This window comes from Sebastes umbrosus, chromosome 11, assembly GCF_015220745.1.
Source record: "Sebastes umbrosus isolate fSebUmb1 chromosome 11, fSebUmb1.pri, whole genome shotgun sequence".
In the NCBI taxonomy this organism is placed as follows: domain Eukaryota; kingdom Metazoa; phylum Chordata; class Actinopteri; order Perciformes; family Sebastidae; genus Sebastes; species Sebastes umbrosus.
In genome coordinates, this window is record NC_051279.1 from 11,721,241 (window position 1) to 11,745,668 (window position 24,428).

Sequence of the window (24,428 nt, forward strand, 5' to 3'; positions counted from 1 at the left end):
AAAAATATATTTATACATATATTCAATTCATTAAGCAAATTGCAATATATAGATATTTAAAAAGAACATGCATGTAAATGGAAGTTAACAATAAAGAAGTAATTAATGTCTGTTGTGTCAATAAAACAAACAAAGAAATACAAATTATATTGCAATATCAAAGGATAAATGTAAAAAAAAAAAAAATACATGAAGTAGAGGAGTAAATAAAAGGCACAGTGTGAGTGACATCTATTTTGTGTTGTTGTTGTTGTCTCTTTGGCTGTGTGACATGCACTGACATATCCATCTCGCGAGAGTTTCCCCAACTCTCTAGACACGGGAACCTGACACTGGATGCGTCCATCTGATTGGTGGATCCTGTGGGGGGCGGTGGCTAAGTTCTGCCTGAGAGGCTGAGAAGAGGGAATAAATTTACTCCCTAAACACTGACTGTAAGGGAAGGGAATTCCGGCTCTTTTTAGTGAGCCAGATCATTTGGCTCAGCTCACCAAGACAGACCACTTCTGCCTTTTATAATTCAGCCAAATTTAGCTTTAGCTGTTTTGACCTATGATTAGTATGTGTGCACATATATCACTTAAATTATTCAATATAATTATACTAAACCTTATAATTTTCTAGAATACCATAGTTTTACATGCTGCTTCCTTTCCGACTGTCACTCATCTTGTCTGCTATTCGCGCACCGCACTCCTCTCTCTTTCTCTCCTCCTCTCCCTCCTGCTCTGTACGTGTAGACCGTCAGCGCGCCGCGCACCCCCACCCCTCCCTGCTTGATTGTATGATCCTTACCTGTCGTCACCTGATTGGTCGCACGGACGTCATTAACACAACATTCAGTCACAGTCAGTGCATGGAGTGCCCGTGGCGTGGAGAAGATCATCCTAGTGATGGCAAGCTGAAGCTTCATGAAGCATTGAAGCTTTCCAGGAAATTGGTTCGTTAAAGGGGCTTCATGTGCACATGAAACCACCTGGTGGTCAAAGAGTGTAAAACAGGCAGATATGATCTTAACCATGTGATCTGTGATATACTGTATTTTGCGTCAGTAAAAGCTGTTGGGAATGAATATAAACAATGAAAAAAATATCTATTACCATGTAATCCATTTATATCTATATAATATATAATATAATGTCTATTTTCTAGTAAGTATATTATGAGTATATAACATACATGTATAATAAACTGTAATTGTTTTATGAGTAATGTATCTTATGTGTGTAAACCAATCCAATAATTGTATTGTAGTGTAGGGTAATATAATATAATAATGGCAGGAGGGGTTATATTAGTGTTCTGTGTTATTGGTTTAACCAGCGAAGATCTGAACCACTTCCTGAACCAGTCACGCGGTATGGCCGGGCAGCGAGGCTTCGGACGTCATCAATGACGTAATTGGTCTAAAACGATACAAACCTCGATACGCGCATTGCGGAAAAAACTTCCTGGATTACTCGACACACGCTCCGAAGCCTCGGCACAGCACGTAACATCACTACTTGAATTAATTAAAGAAAAAAAAAAAAAAAAAACGTCTCTCGGACGGGAACCGGCTCTTATCGTTCACTTAAAAGAGCCGGCTCAAAGAACCGGCTCTTATCGTTCACTTAAAAGAGCCGGCTCAAAGAACCGGCTCGTTTGCGACCGACACATCACTACTGACTGTAAGGGAAGGAAACAAACTGTCCCAGAGACGTTAGAGGACAATAGTTGGATCAGTCTGTCTCCTACACGTGCTTCTACCGCAGAGGGGACATTATTGTGGGAACTTGGAGACCGGTGCTTCGTAAAGAAGAAGTTAAATTCACCACAGTTACCGTGACTACACGTCTTTCTCTTTAACGCTAGGTAAGTCTGTGGTTTTGAGGCATTCATGCTGTGGTAGAGTCTTAACTGTAGCATGTTAGCTGTTGCAAGTCTAAACTGTACCTCAGTGTCGATAAACATGTGGCTTAAAACTCAACTCAAAGTCAACATTCAGCCATATCTGCCATTGTTTTGTGTTGTTCATTGATTTACAATAATACATATATACATACATTTACATAAAGCAGCATATTTGTCCCCTCACATGTTGATAAGAGGATGAAATCTCCCTTTTAAGGTGAATTTAGAACAGATAAAAAAATGTGTGATTAATTTACAATTAAATATATTTTTATTATTATAATATATATTAAATAATTTAATCGATAATAAATAAATAACAAATAAAAAAGAGCAAAATAAAAACATATATATACATATATACAATTCATTAAGCAAATTGCAATATATAGATATTTACAATTAAATATATTTTATTATTATAATATATATTAAATATTTTAATAGATTGACTGTCTTAGTGATAATGCAAATAATCACTAGTTAGTTAGATACTTTATTTTAGAACTTGTTCCTATATACATTTTTAAGGACACCATAAACATAATTATATGCATCAGTAATACATCATAATACCATTATTAAAACAGTTTAAACATCTAGGTCAAACTTCCCCAGCTCTAGTCTAACAGCTTTCTACCTGTAGCCTACTGTCAATTAAAAATGTGGCATCATATAATGACTCACTGGTATTTCCCGCCCATTTGATTTCAGGTCATGTGGTTCAACACAATGTTAAATTCTGCAGCAAACTGTAAGATATGATCTGCTTTAAACCACCTCCTTTTGACATTGTCAGATGTACTCCTTCAATGTCACCATGTGTCAGGGTTGTGAGGACCACAATCTACCATCCAGATGTAAACATATGGGTAGTCCACACTTCCAAGTTTCAAAACTAGTGTCAAAACCTCCATATCGACTGTTATTAATGTCTTCTAATGCAGGTTTATGTAAGGTTACATTGATTGCATGCTTGAAAAAACACAGGAATACAAGGAGTACCACAAGTTTCAAGTTTGATCCAGTGAGAAACTTTATGTAACATTCTTCTACATAAATGTAATTGTATTGTCAATACACGTGTATATTAAACCATTTGAGACTTTTTAATATTAGTAGTCCACTTGGGTAATAGAGCACATCCAAACATGTTGTTTGAATTAGATCATTCGTCTCACATGTGGTCGAACAGGTTGAGTTGGCATGTTCTCAATGCCTTGGAAGTGTAGGTACATTTTTTTATTATTTTCTTTTCAGACTTTACATGCCACTATGAAATACATCCTGGTTACCGGTGGGGTCATATCTGGTATTGGCAAGGGCATCATCGCCAGCAGCGTGGGAACAATCCTCAAGTCCTGCGGCCTTCACGTCACAGCCATCAAAATCGACCCGTATATCAATATCGACGCTGGTACCTTTTCACCATATGAACACGGTGAGTTAATTGAGTGCTTTCGTCATGGTTGCTTTATATTTGTTTAAAGGGGCTATATGCAAGAATCAGAAATTGCTTGTTAACAGTGACACCTGTGGCCGTTAAGTCAGCGTCCTGTTGCTCGCGCTTGTGCTTGCACTATGTAGACGCGAGCGAGCATCGATCAAAAACAGTGAAGCGACACACATGACACTGAGGATACATCCACACTGATGTTTTCGTTTTAAAACGGCGCTTTAAAACAAAAATGATCTCCGTCCAGACGAGCGTTTTAGGGCCGTTTCAGAATTGATCTCCTTCCATACTACTGTACCACACCTGAAAACGCATATTAAATGACCATTCATGTATACTCAGCATGCGCGTGCCGGTGTAAACAGGAAGCAGCGCTGGACAAGGGAATTGATGTAAAGCGGTCAAATAATAGCTTACTTCCTGCGCACGTAGGCAGTAGTAGCATCATAAAATGCCGAATTTAACTGCACAACAGCTGCTAGCAGAGACAACAATGTCAGCAACGCTTGTAACTTATTATTCATGTTGAAATTAACCACTGGTGGTCGAGGCTGATGTCGTTTGTTTTCTTCTGGAAAAGGTTCACGTGATGGGACGTGACGAATCAGGGGAGGACACGTCATGACTGATGAGACCTAATTAAGTTGGTGTCTGCGTCATCATGTTTAAAGGTCTCCTTTAAACACAACCCTGGAGTTTTAAAACTAAAACAGGGTCAGCAGCGTTTTCAAACTAAGCGTAGCAAAAGTTATGCGCTGTGGAACGAAAACGTATAGTGTGGATGTAGCCTGAACGTGATTGACAGGCATCATGATGATTAACGTTAGCAACATTAGCCAGCTAAAACCACAATATCACTATATATTTCACATGCTTGCCAGTGATGTTAGCGTACCTGTCCAATACGAATTTTACCAGCTTGGGCAACACAAAACCAAACAAAAGTCCCTCCATGTATCGAAGGCCCGGCCTATGTTGATCCTAGTTTTGCCCTTAACATCGGTCAGATTCCTGTTTTGCAAGACGGGTTTCACTAGATGATTTTGTTCTTTTGTCCATTTCTAACCAAACATTAGCTACGTTTGCACACGGAGCTGAAAATAAAGGCACTCAGGAGCGCGAATGACATCACGTCCGTTGGACTTTCCCTGAAAAGCCGTCCCGCATTCTTCACATTAAATGCAGTCTACAGGCTGATAGAGGAAACTTAGAAAGTTGCGGAAGGTCTAATAGAAAAGGTTAGGTTACAGCCGGTTCACACATTGGCAATAAAAAATGATTAGAACACGTTTATATGTGTAAAAACTTAGATAGAGTCCCTTTACCGCATCATCTGCTGTTATGTGTGTTAAAGTAATGCAGCTGAGTGGTGATAGTTGTTATGTCAGTGAGCAAAGCACTGAATTTATACCAGTCTTGGATCTTGCCGTTTCACTAACCCGATGATAAATGGATATAATGCCTGTGTTGTGCAGGTGAAGTTTTTGTTCTCGACGACGGTGGGGAGGTGGATCTGGACTTGGGGAACTATGAGCGTTTCCTGGACATCCGTCTTACCAAAGACAACAACCTCACCACTGGAAAGATCTACCAGTCGGTCATCAACAAGGAGAGGAGGGGAGACTACCTGGGCAAGACTGTACAGGGTGAGCGAGTACACCTAGCGGCACAGCAGCACACTTGTTTGCATTTGTGTTTTTCGGTGTGTCTGCAGAACAGAGAATTTGGCAAGAGCTGTATTCTTCTTCACACACATGTCCAATGAAAAGTGTTGATCGGTTTTACATTACTTTTACTCTGTAAATCTGTTTCCAGTGGTACCCCACATCACAGATGCCATCCAGGAGTGGGTGATGAGGCAGGCCAGGATCTCAGTAGACGACGATGGTGTGGAGCCTGAAGTTTGTGTCATAGAGGTAAGTTGGTGTTGTAGGGGCTTGTTTCTGTTCCCATCAAGCGGGAATTTATGTAAATGGCCAAACAGGATTTTGAATTCAATACAAAAGGACACTGAAAACGTTCAAAAGTGTCGTGTATTTCAACAACTCCCACAGGAAACTTACAGTTTTTCTCACTCGCTTTGGCTCAATTCTTGAATGAGAATGATTTTTTTTTCATAACAGTAGGCTCAAATCACTGAACAATTGTTTTGTTGTTCACAACAGATTTTAATTTCTCATTCATTCAAGCAAATTGCACGTATTTTTGCACGTGTGTGCAATAGAGTAACTACAATTTGCATAACAACCATATGCACATGTCTAGTTGATCAAAACGGATGAGTTGGTTCGGTGAAACTTTCTTTCATTGTCTGAGCTGTCGCATACAAAATGATCCATTCAATAATCAAACTCTGTCAGACATACATGTATATTCCAAAAATATCTATGATATGGTGTTATGTACTTTGAGGAGGTACAATTAGTTTTTTTACTGAACAACCGCAGCTTTTTTCATGTTTTTTTTAAATTTTTTTATTATTCATTTATTTTATTGGCGTGGATGTCATTTTGTGGCAAATATTCTGTTCACTGTATATGTCTTTACATGAAAGCTCAAAGGTGAATTTTCTTTTAATAATACATGTAAATGCATATCCTCTTTCTGTGTGTATAGTATTGACTTTAACCACGAAACTTTTAAATGCTGTTGAAATGGGAATCTAAACAGCTCAGTGCGATACACAATAGCCTTCATGTAGACAAAACTGACATTCTGCTATTCTAGCCTTCAGTGAACAGTCAGTTTCAGCAAATAAGTAGAACGAACAGAGATTTGCATACACGCACATCTCCAGGGTTGACTGTCATGGAGACAAAAGATCTAAACATATTGACCAATATGGCTCACACGATGACAAACAACTTTTCATTTTGGTGACATTGGCCAATTTACTGACATAATAACTAGGTTTTGAAGCATGAATGAAGTGTTTTGGGTGAGTTACTACCTTTTGCAGACATGCAACAGAGTTGCGATGTCCCATCAAACAGTTGTGACAATTGCACTTACAGTTTAGAGAATGCTGAGACTGTTTCAAAAAATGAGCTAAAGCGATTGAGAAAAACTGTAATTGATTGATGTGATTTGTGACCTTTTTTTAGTGTGATTAAGAGAAATAGAGGTTTTTGATCAGCAATGAAACCAAGCATGTTGCCTGAAGCAATAGATCATTGACACCTTTCAGTAAGCAGAGACATTGCTGAACTTAAACAAATGGGTTTGTCAGCAAAGCAGAAACATTTTATTTTGAAAAAACGAAAAAATCAAGGGATTTCAAATTGATTTGTTGAGGAGAGTCTGTAAAAGCCTGGCTCTGTTTCCAGCCATAGGAAACAAAGAGTGTACAAAACAAAGTGTTTTATATACAAAAAAAGGTTGGTTTGACAATATATACTGCAAAACTATATCATCTTTAGTGTATATGCAGCTGAAACGGGCCAAATCTTCATACACAGAGTTAAATTATTACCCTGCCTCGGGCAGTTCTTTTCTTATGGCATTAATCAAAACCTGCTCTGACAGTATTATTGGCTCAGTACAGCTTATACAATTCAGTAATTTCTAAGGGCGTGGCAGTTATATAAGGGGCTGAGAACCAACCAAAGTGTTCGTGCATGCAGTTCTGTGGTCTAAGCAGATGTTTTGTGTCAACAGCTGGGAGGCACTGTGGGGGACATTGAGAGCATGCCCTTCATCGAGGCCTTCAGACAGTTCCAGTTCAAGGTGAAGAAGGAGAACTTCTGCAACATCCATGTCAGCCTGGTGCCACAGGTATGGGACACTGGTGAACACATTTCACGTAGAATATTACTTTTAATTAGGGTTGTCAAAGTTAATGCGATAATAATGCGTAAACGCAAATTTGTTTTAACGCCCCTAATTTCTTTAAAGCATTAAAGCTGAAGTAGGCGAGATTGGAGCAAATATGATTTAAAAAAAAGTTATTTTTATAAAACGGTCGCTATATCGTGACAGTAGTACATGAAACTGGTAACCTGAAAGAAATCATGTGCCTCCGTGTCCTCCGGTGCTCCTAACGGCATCTGCAAGATTTCACAGACCGGGGGAAAACAAGCAGTCAGAGCTTATCTGAGGTCTGCTGTCCATCTGCTGTGTATGAGAGCCGGCTGTCAATCACTCGCGAACTCCGACCAAACGGTCAAATTAGGCCGCGCTGATAAAATATGAATCAATATTATGTTACTGTAATGCCTATTTCTCACCTCAAATGTTTTCAGAATCATCTTGCAGTGCACGGTTTCGCTGTAAAATGATGTTTGCCCAATGATGCCAAAAAATATACTGCCTACTGCCACTTTAATACAACTTGCGATTTTTAGCTAGAGTGAAGATAGTGGTATCATACAAAACCACGTACCAACCATGTCATACTAGCTTGTCACGAAGGATATTAAATAAGGCCCCAAATTTACGCTACATTTTGGCGAGAAAAAAACTGTCATGGCCATTTTCAAAGGGGTCCCTTGACCTCTGACCTCAAGATATGTGAATGAAAATGGGTTCTATGGGTACCCACGAGTCTCCCCTTTACAGACATGCCCACTTTATGATAATCACATGCAGTTTGGGGCAAGTCATAGTCTAAATGAGGATTTCTGAACAATATATTGTTTTGTGTTGTTAACTAATTTCCAATAATTAATATATACATACATTTGCATAAAGCAAGCATATTTGTCCACACCTATGTTGATGAGGGTATTTAATATGTGACAAATATCCCTTTAAGGTACATTTTGAGCAGGTAAAAAATTAATTTAATTTGCGATAAATCGCGATTAACTATGGACAATCATGTGATTGAATATTTTCATTGATTGAAAGCCCTAGTTTTAATATTTTTGCTGTATTTGTTTTTTTTAATTGAAGGAAAGGGACTAGAGAACAGTGAAAATCACCACTGGTTTATTTGTCACGCACACATTTAAGCTACAATTTGAGGTGAATTTGCTTTCATGTCCTCAGCCCAAAACCACAGGAGAGCAGAAAACCAAACCGACCCAGAACAGTGTCCGAGAGCTCAGAGGGCTGGGCTTGTCTCCAGATTTGGTGAGTCGGATTATATTTTGCTTTTATAAACTTGGCACTCCCTCCTGCACCCCAGATATAAACAGGCAATGCCTCTACTTTGCCTGCATTTGTAGAAATCTATTTATTCATCTCATGGTGTACACAACCAAATCAAATCTGACATATCACACATAAAATCTACGGTATTTATCAAGGAACGTTTGAGACTATAATCTTGTCCAGTTGTATAATAAAAATAAACATTAATTCTTTTCAGATTATGTGCCGCGGTTCATCGCCCCTAGAAACATCTGTCAAGGAGAAGATCTCCATGTTTTGTCATGTGGAGCCCACACAGGTGAAGTAGTATGACTTTTCTTTTCTCGAACAAACGACCTCACTTGAAGCTCTATGTCCAGAGAATGCTGCTAACCTAAATGCCGTGTAATGGAAATTCAGACTTTTGTTTCTAAACACATTATAAATGTTGGAAAATAATTACTGAAAACATGTGCGAAGGCTGTGAACATTGTAGTACTGGATTGTGGAGTGAGACCGTTAAACTGTTTTTTGTCCAGTTTTGTGTTCAGGATTTTTTAGGCGGGGCTGAAATTTCAAATATCTTTTAAACAGCCCAAAGGCAAAAGTTAAAATATATTCATGCTGAACTTGCACAACTTTTTAGTATTTCTCATTCTGACTTCAAGAATAACAAGTTATACAAAAAATAAAAACTGCTGCTTGTTACATAGATAGAAGTGGTAGGCTTAGGCGAGCTGCCTTTTTATTACTCAGAAACTTGCCAATTTCAAAAATATGTTGTGCACAAAATAACACTGTAAAACTGGTATTTTTCAACAAATCACAGGCATTATGTCCATGACACCGTGACCTAACTGCAGTTTGAGGCTGTTTTGAGCCGAACTTTTGTTAGATGTCCTGGCTGTTAGTGTTTTATTCCTGTCGCCCGCTTTGAAAGCGCTGCAGCAGACGAGGAACGGCTGATTTGTGAAGGTGAAATGAGAAGTTATCTATACGTTAGCTCCACATTTCACTGTAAAAAAACTAAATAAGGTGACAGCTGACTGGAGGGAGATCGCCTGAAAGTTTTCTATTTGCTGTTGGTTATATTGTATGCTAATTCCAGTAAATTTCATAATATATATATATAATATATCCAGTTTCTTGTTTAAAAAGTACAAACATCGAAAGATAGCAAGTACTACTCATCCATCTTGTAAGTGGTTATGTGTATAGTCTGATCTCGAGCGCACAGCTGATACGTGGTTTGTTTACATAACGCAACGCTTGCTGCTGTTGTTCAATTATTGTTGAATTATTCTTTGTTCAACTTGACCTAAGGTTACATTTAATTTTCAATTAATGAAAGTGACGTTGGGTGCATTCGGTTCACGAGGCAGTCAACCGCGATAGTGCCGCTTTTTTTAAATTTCACAATCGAATACAGTTTTCATTTTCATTAGTTTTGTTTTTGTTTTCAATTTGAATACATATTCAAATTTAGAATATTTGTCGACAGCCCTAGTGTGTAGGATTATTGTCCATCAGTAGCAATATCTACTGTAGGTTCTTTTGTAGGAAAACAATAATTTTCCTAAATCAATTTTTGTAAGTTGTGAATTGATTCAGAATCTTTGAAGATGAGACTCTTGATTCCTACATGAATCAATTTTTTACCCCACTCCTACTTATGAGTCATGTAATGGTGGAATGCATTGGTATAATGTTCAAATATAATTTTCAAATATTTGATAGACAATTATATTGTTAATTATACAATTATATATTAATTATATTGTGCCAGAGTTGAGTCCTTGCCGCAGCAGCCCGTGGTTCGGGTCATCCCCTCTCTCTCCCCCTTTCATTATAAGCTCTCCCCCATTATCAATAAAATGCATTAAAAAAAAAGCCCAAAAAATAATCTTTAAAAAAAATTATACAATTATATTTAATTTATTAAGTTAATGTTGATATAAAAATGTAAACACAAAACTGAAATAAGATGTTTTGTAATTGTTTCCAGGTGATCTGTGTCCATGACGTCTCCTCGGTCTACAGAGTGCCCCTGCTGCTGGAGGACCAGGGTGTTGTGAGCTACTTCTGTCAGCGGCTGAGCCTGCCCATCGAGGTGAGGCCCAGGAAGATGCTCTCAAAGTGGAAGGTGATGGCTGAACGGTGAGGAAGTTTGTCTTTGCTGTTAACCTTTTCTAACCGTGTGTCTTGTAAGGAAAATGGGACACAAATCATTCACCTTTACAGACAGTTAAATCACTCGACACTTCTGGGAATTGTGTTACAAACCAAAGTACCAAATGTTCCTCAGTCACTACATCACACTGAGGAGATTAAATCACTGAACATTGAATTGTTCTTTGAGTAACTGTAAAGTTCTGATTAAATGATGCAGTACAGTTAATCCTCTTCCCTCTCTTCTCAGATCTGCTCGTCTCTTGGAACATGTCTCCATAGCCCTGGTGGGGAAATACACTAAGTTAGCTGACTCCTACACCTCCGTTATCAAGGCCTTAGAGCACTCAGCCCTCGCCATTAATCACAAACTAGAGGTCAAGGTATGGAAACATTTCACATTTTTATGTTTTATATATTGATTTTCTGGATTTTTCAACACTGCAGTTTGTGTTGACTATTTGTCACTGAACACTTTTAATACTGACATAATACATTTGCCCATATTTAAACAGCAGTCATCCTGTCGGCCATGACGTTGATGACTGATCACCTTTGTTATTATTACAGTACATAGACTCTGCAGACCTGGAGGCTACCACTCTGCAAGATGAGCCTGTGAAATATCACGAGGCCTGGCAAAAACTCTGCAGTTCTCAGTGAGTAGACAAACTATCAATATCGAGTTGTTTTATTATGTGTGCCACATGATGGCAGTAGAGTGCTGTCATCAGTGGTTTATGCAGCTTCATAAAATGGTCAAGGCCTTGTGTGTTTTATAACATCTTCATGCAACAGTGCAGTGTACTGGGGGGGAGTGTATTTGTAAATCCTGTTGCTGTTTTCAAGCTTACAGGCGTTTGGAGCATTGTCGTTTTGGATGCATTAGTTTTAAAAGTCTATGACGTAAGACAGTGTTGCCTAATCAGATTACGAGCAATCATTTCTTACCACATATTATTTCATAAAGTTTTGCAAAAAAAACAAATCAAACGCGTGCTAGATATCAATCTAGGCTAATAGCCATTAGTATGTTATTGAATTAGCTTACTAGATTGATTGAATTTTGTCCCTTAACTACCTCCAAATATGTAGAGACGGAGGATTTGAATACAGAGATCAGCAGAAAGTAGTTAGTGCCACGGGAACATTTTCCCCCAATGTATATGTGTGAAGAATAAAGAATTGACTCCGATAACTTAGTCTCTCAATTATGTATGTGAGTTCACATACATAAATGTATTGTGTGACTGGAGGTGTAGCAATGAATATCCCTTTTTATTACAAGTTCAGGTTACATCTCCATCGTCACCTTAAATTACAGATATTGCTTTGCATAGTATCCTAAAAATCCTAATGTTGTACTAGCGGTAGTCTTTCAAGAGCTGTCCCTGTCTAGTCAAATGATAGATCATGACAGGTCATTTATAAAATGTACTCTAACTTGTCTTAAATGATACCTCTCCGGCAGTCTTAATAACACTGTTATCAATAATGCGTCTCCGTATACAGGTGTTTGTATTGTGTAATGTTAGCCTCAGTTCATTTTATAAAATGAGTCCAGATTTTCTTTGAGACAGTCACTCTTTCCTTCCTCCCCACAGTGGCGTGTTGGTACCAGGAGGTTTTGGTGTGCGAGGGACAGAAGGCAAGATGCTCGCTATTAACTGGGCGAGGAAACAGAATAAGCCGTTCCTGGGTAAGAGAGATTCCTTCTTCTTCTTCATTATATGAATGTGTTGACTGTTGCGTAAGATATGAAGGTTAAGTTTGGTTTGCAGCTTCATATTTTTATTACTGAGGACAAGACAACAAAATGAATAGCTACAGTGTCTCTAAAGAGTTATTTGTTGCCTCGGACTTTGTCATGTTTTATTGTTTTACACGGCTGAGAGAGGTATACTCTGCAGGATTTTCCTAAAAAATCGGTGTATAGACTCATACAAAATGAATCCTCCTCAATCATCACGTATGACCTACTAGACCTGTGTGTCTGTATCTGCAGAGATCCTGCTCTCTGCCTGTATTTTTTTCTTTTGCTGTGTTTGGGCATTTCTGAGCATCAGCCTTGAGCCATTGGATGTGTAGCCCCCGCAAATCCAAGAGGAAGATACGAAAATTGCGGACACAGCACCGGAAAAAACGCAATTTTAGTGAGACGAAATGCCAAGTGGGCAAAGTTCACTCCAAAACTAGAGTGAGTCTAAGGTTGGCTTTCACTTTCGCTGCCCTTATGTGATGCAGGTGGTACACCGGGCTGTGTTCCAGGAACCGCGGTCAGGGGAACGTGCGCTTCTATCGGTCAACCTCTTATTGATTGCTATAATTACTTACTTTGACACACTTAAATCCTCACTGGTGCAGCCTAGAGTATTTAGACGTTGCAGGTTAAGGTCAGTGCCCATCACCTGTATGGCAACGTCATTCTGCGTGGATGATTCTGTGCAATCAGCCCAGGAAGGTTTGTGAAGGGCAAAATAAGTTGAGCAAAATACAGCAAAATCTTTTAAGAACAGCTACCAACAGTCTGCCAGAGAACTGTGACTTGGGATGAAATTTATTTTCCTGCAAAAACATCAACCTGAAGTATAAAACCAAAGCTACACAGAATGAAAAATATGTATTTGAGTCCAAACCAATTGCGAAAGTGTGGCAAAACTTGAAAATTGCTGTTCTAGAACTATCTCCGTGCAATTTGGCATAGTTCGAGCAATTATCGTGTAAAGACGAATGAGGAAATAAATGTGGCGTTCAGGCGTATAAAGTTGTTGCAGACCCACTTTATCTGTGAATTAAAGCTGAAATTGCTGCCATATGTGAAAAATACACACCCGAAGGCCATGAATACTTGTGCAATCAGGTACTTGTTGTGTTATGTTTGTACATAATTTAGATCCATTTGTAGAGACAATAATTTAATTTGACATTAAAGAATCTATTTGTTTTTCGTTGAATATTTTTTACAGGCAATTTACAATCACTTGCAACTGCAGTAATGTTAGTCACTCAAGTGGTTTGCACAGTGGGGATCTTGTTCGGTCTTTTTCTTTATTTACAATAGCTCTCATTATGCAATAATCCCGCTGGTCTTGTTTTGTGCAGGAGTATGTTTGGGCATGCAGCTGGCAGTGTGCGAGTTCGCCCGCAATGTTCTCGGATGGGAAGGTGAGTGATTGCGCAGGTCAGCTGGTGTCAAAGCATTTTATTCCCATGGTTTCTAATTTAATGATGAAGGAGGAATAGACCCGATGGGAAGTTGATTTGAGCTCAAATCAGCTTTGTTCATCTTTTTCAGATGCCAACTCTACAGAATTTGATCCAGAATCCACTCACCCTGTGGTAGGTTATCTTTTCCTTCCCAGCTCATATCCCATCATAACAGCAGAGTCTTCACCAGAATGGGTTTAACATCCTATTTGATGTCGACAGGTGATTGAAATGCCAGAGCACAACCCAGGGCAGCTGGGTGGGACTATGAGGTTGGGGAAGAGGCGGACCCTTTTCAAATCCAGCACCAGTGTACTGAGTATGTATCTTTTTCTTGAATTAATGGTTGTGGTCTGTCTAGCTCGTGTTTCTGATGACTGATATTTCATTGTTCTAGGAAAACTGTACGGAGATGTGGAATATGTTGACGAGAGGCACAGGCACAGATTTGAGGTAAAACAACATTTTAAAAGCTTTTTGTCTGGGAGTGCAACAACAAACACACTCTACAGTAGTCTTATTCTGCTTGAGGCTCCATTTAAATCTTTCCTGTTTTCATCTTTGTGTCCAAAATCTAGTATTGGAAGTATTATAAAATGAACACATAACCGTATTTCTCAAAAAACCTTTCCTGAATCCGTGAACCATTGCTCATTTTAGGTGAACCCTGAGCTGAAGCACCACTTTGAAGAAAAGGGTTTTCAGTTTGTCGGCCAGGATGTGGAAGGAGAGCGAATGGAGGTCATTGAATTGGACGGTGAGTGGAAAGCGTTATTGAAAACAGCCATTCACCTGCTGTTGCTAATGAATGCAACACAGTAAATGGACTACATTTTTGTAGCGCTTTTTCTAGTCTTAGCGACCACTCAGAGCGCTTTTACAACACAAGCCAGCATTCACCCATTCTCACACACAGACAAATACACTGGCAGTGGCTCCCACACAGGAGTGATAAACCTGCATACTCACAAGGGAACAATTTGGGGTGCAGTATCTTGCCCAGGGACACTTTCACATGTAGACTGCCGGGGCCAGGGATTGAACCACCGACCTTCTGATTAGTGGACGACCGCTCTACTGAGCCACAGCCGCCCACATGCTGTATATTACCCTAAAGCTTTCACCTGGCTAACCTTTAGGATGTACTCTTACCATCTCTACTGTTTCTAAGCAAAACAAGCAAGCTACAGCAAATATGATTAAAAAGTTATTTTTATAAAACGGTCACTATATCCTGACAGTAGTGCGTGGTACATAGGACAGGTAATCTGAGAAAAAGCATGTGCCTCTGTGTCCTCCGGTGTCCTCTGGTGCTCCTAATGTCATCTGCAAGATTTCACAGACCGGAGGAAGAAAACAACCAATCAGAGCTGAGCTGGAGTCCGCCGTCTCTGAGCAGCTGTCAATCACTCGCGAACTACGATCAAACGGTCAAACTAGGCAGCGCTGATCAAATATGAATCAATATTCTGTTACTGTAATGCCTATTGCTCACCTCAAATGTTTTCAGAAACATCTTGTAGTGTGCTGTTTAGCTGTAAAATGAGAAAGTTTGTGACCTGGCAGCCATGTTGAGAACAGTTGAGGAAATACCAAGCCCCGCCCCCCAGACAGAGCACAGCCAATAGGAACACTCTCTGAAATGACCTGTGATTGGCCAAAGTCTCCCGTCACGGGCTAGATTTTTTAAAAGCCTGCAAACAGAGCCATGAGGAGTTGCAGGAGTCTAGTTATCTCTCAGAGCACTTGAATGACAATATGCTGAAAGGTTATTATGGATTTTTTGGCTAATGATGCACAAAAACATTCTGCCTACTGCAGGTTTAACTCACTAACTGTACTGTGACGTATCTCACAGTGAAAGGGAATATTTGAGCGGTGTACAGTTACAAGAGGGATTTAAATCAAATTTTGCACCGTCAAACTCCAGAGGACTGTTGGCTCCATACACACCTCTCTCACCTGTTGTTAGATCAGGATGAGGACGAGGGAGAGATGAGAGATTTTCAACCATCTGGTACTGCAGCGCCGGCAGTACATGCAGATGAACGGTGCCCGGAGTCCCCCCGCTCGCCTGCCAGCAAAAGTCCGCAGGTCATTTCGCGTTCATCCGGTGGTCCTATTGCCATTCATCTGCATGTACTGCCTGTGCTGCAGTGACAGAGAGATGGCTGGAAATCAGCGAAGCTTCCCTTGAATGAATTAGACCTCAGCCACATTGTTTTGGAAATGAAAACAATGATTTTGCGTCTCTTCCTGTCTCTCTCCATATTGCTCTGTTAGCTACTTCAATCGACAAACAGTGAATATCCTCATGATCTTTCTGAGGCGGGTTATTGTGAAAGCTAGAATATTTGGCATATAACAAAAAATGTATTTTCATTTCATGGGGACTTTCAGTATGTTAGTCATGTGTTTTATACAAGTCACACGCTGACTGTGGTATACTGTATGTTGCATAATGCTGTGTAGGAGGTTAATCTGTCTGGGTCTTTATTGTTTCAGATCATTGTTACTTCGTAGGAGTGCAGTATCATCCAGAGTTCACCTCGAGACCCATCAAACCTTCTCCTCCATACTTTGGTCTCCTGCTGGCCGCTGCAGGAAAACTCCAGGGCTTCCTGGCCAAGAACTGTCGCCTCTCTCCGCGGTAAGCTCTGACACAGACATGTGTTATTCAAATGTTATTTGGTGGACGTTTATGATAAAAATTACTGTATGATGCTCCAGCAGGTCATAGTTTAGATCTAACTATTCTCTGACATTTGTTTTTTTATACAATTTTGCAATACATTTAACTTTGAAGTATCATTTCAATGCTTTATAGACATGTTTGTTTTCTCTCTCTGCACTGGCTAATTCAATTTACAAGTGGTTCTTTTGGAGTGGCATGAAATCACATTTAAAGTCATGGAATACATTTTTCATATTTAATCTGTTAGCTGACATTAATGCTGATTGGCTAAAATAAAAATACCTTACCTGTGATTGGGACATTACATATATGAGGCAGCAATTGCTACCATAGTGTATCAAGTAAAGACATTACATCTGTGTTTTTATTAAGCCCTTTACACGATACTGTTATATTGTTGGCATTTTTATGCTTCATTGAATTTACTCAAATGTAGTTGACTTGTCAACCCCAATGGAAATTTACAAGCATATTTTTTATTCTGTGTCATAATCTACTCTCTTGCAGTTAGTTTACAATGACACTATATCATCACTGCAACCTGCAATCACAATAAAGCAATCCCTGTCAGACATTACTGCTATAAACCTCACTTTATGTATTCATCTTCCGTTGCAGGGACACGTACAGCGGCAGCAGCTCCCCTGAAGAAGACATCCCTGAGCTCAAGTTCCCATCATTGTCCTGAGACTAAAGCACCATGTAGCTGTTGTGTTTGTGAGTCACTCCTGCAGATGAATGCAAGGCCGGTCTGCTCTTAACTGATGCCGCAAAACCATTTTTTACATTCATATGGGTACAATATGTTGCTACGGTACCTATTTATACTCTAGATATATTAAGTCTTTTCTTCTTATTCTTGATTGTGTAAAGGGGAAGGGACGTCTTGCTGTTGCAATTTTCACATCTTACTCAGTGAAAAAAGGCTTTTTTATATATATATTTATTTTTTGTTGGAAAGACTAACCGAGACGTTTCTGGTGAGTTTTTTAATATAATTTCTGTCGAGTTGAATGAAGTGTTACACGATGCTCCGCGACTAGAACAGCTGATCCCCCCCAGGCGAAACTATGGCAGCGAGGAGGGGGAAGTGGGGTGCGCGCTGCGTAGGGTGACCAGATCCCAACAAACCAAATGTGTTACAAAGAGTATGTTTGTGTGGGACAAGTTACCAAGGCTGAGAGGTAGTCTACAATTTTGATATAATGTCTATCTAGCTTAAATAATAAACATTTCTATTCTGCCCCCTTATCTTGTAACATCTATATGCTTTGCCCGAATGCATCCATAGATCGGCACATCTCCTTTTGAGCCGCACGTTTCTTGTGAGACTCACATGAACTGTGTCGCTTCATGTCGCATTCCCCCCTGTGTGATATTGGAAAATTTCACAAAAAAACTCTTGAGAAACGCCTTCCACCGGCTGATAAGTAGTTTCACAGTCTTTGTTGTAGTTGCTCTTCCTTTTCTTTATGGTAGTTTCCTTCATATTCCGCCTAAATCTGCATAGCTTGTGACTTTGCGGTGACTCGCAATATTCTGACAGCAGTCGCAGCCTCGTGATGACAGCCTACCCTTTTTTCTTCACAGCCATTGGATAATAGCCATATTTATAAAAAAAAAAAAAAAAAAAAAAAAGCGTTTGTCCTGCAGTGGTTTGACTTTTGAAAACTAGAGCCAATGAAAATGTGGGATATTATTATTGACAAGGGATAGAAATGCTGTGCGAAGTTGGACACCTGGTCACCCTAGCGCCATGTGCACAAATACAGACACACTCACACCTGCACGAATATTCAGCAAAGGCAATCGCCGGTTGTTTGGCTGACGATGGCCGGTTGCAAAATTTTAACATATTGCCCAACCCGTATTGAGTGTTAGAAACTTGTGACTAGCTCAGAAGAAGCAGATCAGTTTGCAGCAGTGACCGAGTCAGGGTCTGTGCAATCAGGTTTCTTGTTGGGGGCAGCCGTCCCGCAAATCAATCCTAAGAAACATTATGACTTTGCACAGTTGTTTGCGACTTGTATTGCAAAAATTGTGCCTTTTTATCACGACAGTTAGACGTATCGGTGATTCATTTACTTCTTTGAAAACCTGTTTTATTGTCTGTCTTACAATTTTATTTTATGTATTGATGTGTTTCTCTTTTTAGGTGTAATACCAGCTTACATAACTCATTCAGGGGTACTACACAAAAGTGAGTAAGCTACATGCCACTCTGGTTTCAAATAATCTTGCAATATTATATTGAGTGAACATGCGAAACGGTACGAGTATGAGATTAAACTGGATCACTAAGGTGGTGACTGTGGGGTATATATATATATGATTTTCTTTATTTTGTCGTAATAAGGTGAATTGTTTAGGCGTCAGCCAATATCACAAGGACAATGGGTTTTAATTTCTTCATGAAAGTTGTAATGGATTATGCACTTTGGGGTGTTGGTACTTAAGTTTTTATGCCTTAAACTTGAACTCACCAGTTCTGCTTGCATGACTTTTATGTTTGAGACCTTTTGCCTGCTGACATCAACAAACAGTTTTTAACTCCATTACCTTTTACTGCCATATCTGACCCAGAAGATCCTAAAATGAATTATACTGATGCACAGTCCTCTGACAATCCGGCAAGCTGAAAGTGACCCTTCAGTGAGTCAGCAGTATTAACTGAAAAAGAAAGCTCGGCATATGAAAACTGATGTCTTAAAAACTGAAAGGCAAAACTTGCAACTAGCATCAAGCTTTCCATGTTACATTATCATTTGGAGTCCTGAATAGTTCAATCATTGATGTCTCTGCCTTCATTTCTCTGTTTGTGATCTAAATGTATGGGGGGAAAAAATGCAGTATTTTTATATTTATGAAGTTCAGATGCATGTGTGATGCGATATGTGTGTTTATTCTGAATAAATATATTTTTATTCCTCTTTACAAACTGGCTTTTCATTCTAGTGGACCTGAGAATCAGCAAGTTCTGCTTTTTACCAGCAACTGTGAGACACTTGAGATTTTAAATCAAAACTGTAAAAGGACATGCATTGATACTCGCATGTCTTAAAGGAACAGTATGTAGGACTGACAGCTAGCGTTTGCGGGCCAGTTTCATATGTGACAACGGGGTGTCGAAATGGGCAGTGGACGGGATCACACAGATCCAAAACAAAAACAGACCGGACAGGAATGGAAATTTCAAAGGAGAACATACAGGCTTGTAGCATTGTTGTCAGAGAAGCCAGTATTTCCACTTAGCATGTTTTAATGTTATGTTAATGTTAATATCTGACATATCATGGTCATTTTATTATTTATTACAGTAAATATATTACATATTGCTCCTTTTAAAGAGACTGAAAAAGCTTTGTCTTCACTGATCCCACTATTTTTCAGTGTTGTTTGGTATTTCTACACTTGAAACTGCTGGTGTATTCACTGAATTTATATACAAAACTAAAAGTCTAAAGTGGTCTAGCAGTCCCTAGAGGCTGTTGCACACCCCAATATGAAAAGGTTGCAGCTGATGTTTTGACAAACCTTTTAAAAGAACCAGAACACAATTACTTAGATTTAGTTAACTGAGCTTTTTAAACCTGGTTATAGTCATGTTTAAAAAGCTCAATCAATTTGGGAGTGATATCTTTTGTTTTCTTTTCTTTTTTGTTCTCTAATGTTTATATTTGGACCACAGATTGTGCCTTTAACCCATTTGTGCCCACAACTGAAAATTTGACTTTCCTTTGGAAGTGTTCTCTGGGATTGCCTAAGCACAAATATGAAGAAATTTAGCTGAAAAGAGAGTTTTTCTTATTATACTATATCTAGTATTTGGGCACATGGGACTACTGTTTTTGCAATAGACTTCACTATATTAAAAAAGCCATTTTGCTAATTTTTGAAAGATCCTGACTATTAATCATGTGATTTTTCATGTGATCTAAAAATGTCAAAGTTGCACTGTAAGTCTCTTGCCCAAAGTATATCCAAAGTTCAAGACGTTTGACTAATCCAAATGCTGTGGCAAATGGGTTAATGACACATATGTTCAATACTAAAATAGCCACAATGACTAGATTAAAGTGAGCACACATGTAGTCATTACTAAAAAAAAAAATAGAATCAAATCTAAACAAACCTATTGTAGAAAAAGGAATTGCATATTCTGAGCCGTTCATAGTGTTTCCCCTAGTGAATATAAAGCAGTATTGTTATCAACTTCCCTTTTTTAGGTGGCAGTGTTCACTCAGACAAGACCATAAAGTTGTGTAGGCAAACAGCTGCTCACTGTCTGATTGTTAATGATGACATGTAGTTACATGAGCTGGAAACGACATGGTCTGCCTTGATATGGCAAAAAATCCCAACCACTACTTCCTTATAATTCCCCCCTTTTCCTCCCACATCGGTCCCTCCCATACCACCACAGCCCTCCCCGTGTCCTTGTGCAGCCCCGCCTTTTGTCAAGTATCAACAGGCAAACTTTAGTAGTCCACACCCCTGCACAGCACTCACTCATGCACATACTCACAGTAGCAGCTGAGAACTGCAGCTGTACTGGGATCTACACTCTGAGGGAAGGATTTCTCCTCCATACCTGCTTTTGAAGATGTTTTGCTGAACCACCATGGGAATGAGACTGAGACTTTTTCCGCAGCCATCAACTGCATAGGAGTCTGTGATGACTGTCAACACAGACTGCTCTACTGATTGTGAGATTTAAAAGGAGTGGCTGCTGTTTCTCAACATTTGGAGCGTCAAAGCAACTGGTGGGAAGCTGATGTGGGATTGCTAGTCTCTTACAGGTATCATCTCTTTTTTTAATCTTTCCCCAACCCCCATTGTACCATCTAGACTACTCAATATATTCTTCCTATACCCATTCCTAACTTTTCTTTCAACCTCTTTTATAATTCCTTCTGCATATATCTTATTTCTTTCCCACAACTTCTATACACCTCTGTATCCCCACTCACTGTCATCCCTCTCTTCCACTACCAGGCAGCAACAATGGACCTGACTTTGTGGCAGTACCAGTTCCGGATCATCATGCTGGGAGACTCCACAGTGGGCAAGTCCTCCATGCTGAAGCGTTACACTGAAGACTTGTTCCTGGAGTCCATCAACCAGACGGTGGGAGTAGACTTCTACGTTCACTTCCTGGAGGTGGAGCCGGGGGTCCGAGTCAAGCTGCAGTTCTGGGACACGGCTGGACAGGAGCGGTTCAGGTGAGGATGCACTAGGCCTCGTAGATCTACAAGTCAGTCCTTGGGAAAATTCAAGAAAAAACTCCCCTGCATGCAAATACACTATGCAAATACACTACCACTGGTTCTTCATTCACACCGGAGCTGTTCCACCAGTGTTTGCTTTCAGCTACGTTTGTGTATCCGCCCTGTCAACCTCACAAGATCAGTGTGCAGTGTGTACAGAGATGTAGTAAGTGTAATACTTAAAAAGTTGAACGGGCGTTATTCTTCATGCTCAGCATATTTAATGAAGGAAAAAAAATTTCATTCTGTCTCTAAATTCATTATATCAGTTCTCCAGTTGAATGAACCGCAGCAAATTGCAAACCGTGGCTGTTTGTGTTTACCTCCTCTCTGCATGGCATCTGTAGCCTGCTAATCCCCACCTGAGTCAGCAAAATAACTCAGCCAGATCAGGTTTGGTTTCACGCAGAAGTAATGCAGAAGTACATTCTTACCAACTGGCTGCTGGGAGAGACGTTTACCAAGCCTGACTCATGGGGGAAACTACTGTACATACCTCTTGACGATTTCAAGATAAGAGTGAGGGGAAACACAGTGGCTATCAATTTCTAACAAAGAAACAGACTCTCTGTCAATCAGCTTATCTAAAAAGCGCTCAACTCAAACAGTGCAGAGAATCAGCTGATTATTTGCTTACTAGAACAGGAAATAAGTTGGTAGCAAATTCTGAACTCTGCACAACCCAGTGAGGGCTTTTGTGAGGTGTTCATGTGTTGAAATTCCAACCTCCTCCCGTGTTTCTTTATGTTTTCACCCCGTGTCTCTCTCCTTTCCTCAGGTCAGTGACCCGTTCTTATTACCGCAACTCGGTCGGAGGCCTGCTGGTGTTTGACATGACCAGCCAAGCCTCCTTTGACCACATTAAGGAGTGGCATGCTGAGGTGTGCGAGCGAGTGCAGCCGTACAAGGTTCTGTTCGTCCTGGTGGGACAAAAGAGCGACCGAGACGAAGAGGGCGAGAGGGTGGTGAGTCGGGAGGACGCGGAGAAGCTGGCCGGCGAGCTAGGGGTGCCCTACGTGGAGGCCTCCGCCAAGACGGGTCAGAACGTGAAGGACGCCTTTGAGCTGCTCGCCCGGCGGGTCTACCAGGGTCTGCTGAGTGGAGAGGTAGAGGTGCAGGAGGGCTGGGATGGAGTGAAGTGCTCCATACCACATACTCTGACGTTGAAGAGAGCCAGCCAGGCGCAGGCCTCCAAGGACAAGAAGAAGAAGTGTTGTGCTTAAACTGTGGACTGGTGGTGGTCACCTATAATGCACACATGTTACCGTACATGTTACCGTACAACCAAAATAAGATCCCTCAGGAGGTGGGAATCTGTGGGAGAAAACATTTTGTGACTTTCTGTACAATACTAACTGAAATGGGTTAACTTTAGAAATAAAGGTGTGTAACTGATATTTTTTAGCCTACAATGGCGGCGAGGCAATATCGGTTAGCTGTTTGGACTACCACCACTTTGGACCGGACTGAAATACCGAAAAACTATTGGATGGATTGCTATGACATTTTGCACAGACATTCATTGTCTCCCCAAGGATCATTTCCTACTGACTTTGGTTAATCCCCTGACTTTTCATCTGGCACAACCAGCAACCAGTGAAATTTGTTCCGGGTTTTCCCTTTACTTTATCTATCACAATCAACAGGTCAACATTTCAATTTGCCCAATAGCTTGGTTTATGAAATGTAATGACATTTCCATCTATCTTTAGCTGTACTTTGTTTAGTGCTAATTGACAAATGTCGGCATACTAACAGGCTAAACGAAGATAGTGAACATGGTACATATATCACCTGCTAAACATCAGCATGTTGGCATTTAGCTCAAAGTGTGCCTTAAGCTGCTGAAAACGCTTACTCTTGTTTAATTGCTAAATCTGTAGCTTCTTCTATTTATAGGGCTTTTAAAAAAGTGACGGAGAGGTCCATGCTCTCTTGTGTGAGATGCTAGACCCACAGCGGATCAGACTAACATGAACTGATGAGGTCATTGCTTATCTCAGTTCAAAAGGGCAAGGGTCGTAATGATGACATATTGAGCCAAAGCCATTGGTGCAAGATGAGACTGAGTGGCCATTGTATTCAATCTGCAATGATTACATCTTCTCTCCTATTGATTTTTTTGGACCTACAGTACAGAGGAATTTTTTTTTTTAAATTTCTTTCTTTTTGCTTGTGAAATACTTGGTATTTTTTATCTTCCGCAGAGACAAAAATTGATCTTCAGCTCATGTCCATACTAAGGTTTTAACCTGTAGTGAGGGGTTGCAAATAGGCATTGGTTTATTTTGATATTTATTTTGGAGGGAAAACGTTGTGAACAACTGTACAAGGACCTTCTGCCTTTTCCTCAGAACCCATTCCTGCACATAAATCTGTGATCTAGTCTATGTTGCTCGTTCTGTCGATGATTGGCAGCAGTTAAGGTGTTATTCGGTGCCCTGGTTGAGATTAAAAACGTTCCCCCCTCACCCGTGACTCTGTGAATTAATGCTTTGTTTGGGCTTGAGTAGTTGTCTGGGAAAGGCTTTGTTGCATCACTAATAATTGCACAGCATGCTGAAAGTGAGCGATTGTTTTCAGGTGCTGTTGTTGAAATTAATTAAATCAAACAACTCTAGGGTGCCTTTGGATATTGTTCTTTTGAAATGTTGTGAGAGGTTTCCAT

At 39.9% G+C, this 24,428-nt stretch overlaps 2 protein-coding genes across 3 annotated transcripts; both read left to right on the top strand.

The window, feature by feature from the left end:
• Positions 1-1,667: 1,667 nt before the first annotated feature.
• On the top strand, positions 1,668-19,427 carry ctps1b (CTP synthase 1b). Of its 2 annotated transcripts, none has more exons than XM_037783917.1 (19): positions 1,668-1,854; positions 3,154-3,334; positions 4,825-4,995; positions 5,165-5,265; positions 7,007-7,123; positions 8,339-8,422; positions 8,661-8,741; positions 10,428-10,576; positions 10,839-10,974; positions 11,162-11,250; positions 12,196-12,290; positions 13,694-13,756; positions 13,887-13,930; positions 14,021-14,117; positions 14,196-14,251; positions 14,459-14,555; positions 16,304-16,448; positions 17,112-17,210; positions 18,649-19,427. In XM_037783917.1, exons 2-18 carry the CDS (start codon positions 3,169-3,171, stop codon positions 17,179-17,181), a joined length of 1,761 nt encoding a protein of 586 aa, XP_037639845.1. In that variant the 5' UTR covers positions 1,668-1,854; positions 3,154-3,168; the 3' UTR covers positions 17,182-17,210; positions 18,649-19,427. The 2 variants fall into 2 exon arrangements, 1 of the variants encoding a protein (XP_037639845.1); XR_005208736.1 differs by having other exon boundaries at positions 1,669-1,854; positions 17,112-17,588.
• Positions 19,428-20,671: 1,244 nt separating this feature from the next.
• On the top strand, positions 20,672-23,898 carry rab42b (RAB42, member RAS oncogene family). Its single transcript, XM_037783919.1, has 3 exons — positions 20,672-21,292; positions 21,489-21,715; positions 22,539-23,898. Exons 2-3 carry the CDS (start codon positions 21,498-21,500, stop codon positions 22,981-22,983), a joined length of 663 nt encoding a protein of 220 aa, XP_037639847.1. The 5' UTR covers positions 20,672-21,292; positions 21,489-21,497; the 3' UTR covers positions 22,984-23,898.
• Positions 23,899-24,428: the final 530 nt, after the last annotated feature.

What these genes read in the sequence shown, in the direction of transcription:
- ctps1b (XM_037783917.1), top strand. Translation starts at nt 3,169, where the DNA reads ATGAAATACATCCTGGTTACCGGTGGGGTCATATCTGGTATTGGCAAG. An exon ending in CTGAAGTTTGTGTCATAGAG is followed by an intron (nt 5,266 to 7,006) that starts GTAAGTTGGTGT and finishes TTGTGTCAACAG; the next exon opens with CTGGGAGGCACTGTGGGGGA. An exon ending in ATGTCAGCCTGGTGCCACAG is followed by an intron (nt 7,124 to 8,338) that starts GTATGGGACACT and finishes TCATGTCCTCAG; the next exon opens with CCCAAAACCACAGGAGAGCA.
- rab42b (XM_037783919.1), top strand. Translation starts at nt 21,498, where the DNA reads ATGGACCTGACTTTGTGGCAGTACCAGTTCCGGATCATCATGCTGGGA. An exon ending in GCTGGACAGGAGCGGTTCAG is followed by an intron (nt 21,716 to 22,538) that starts GTGAGGATGCAC and finishes TCCTTTCCTCAG; the next exon opens with GTCAGTGACCCGTTCTTATT.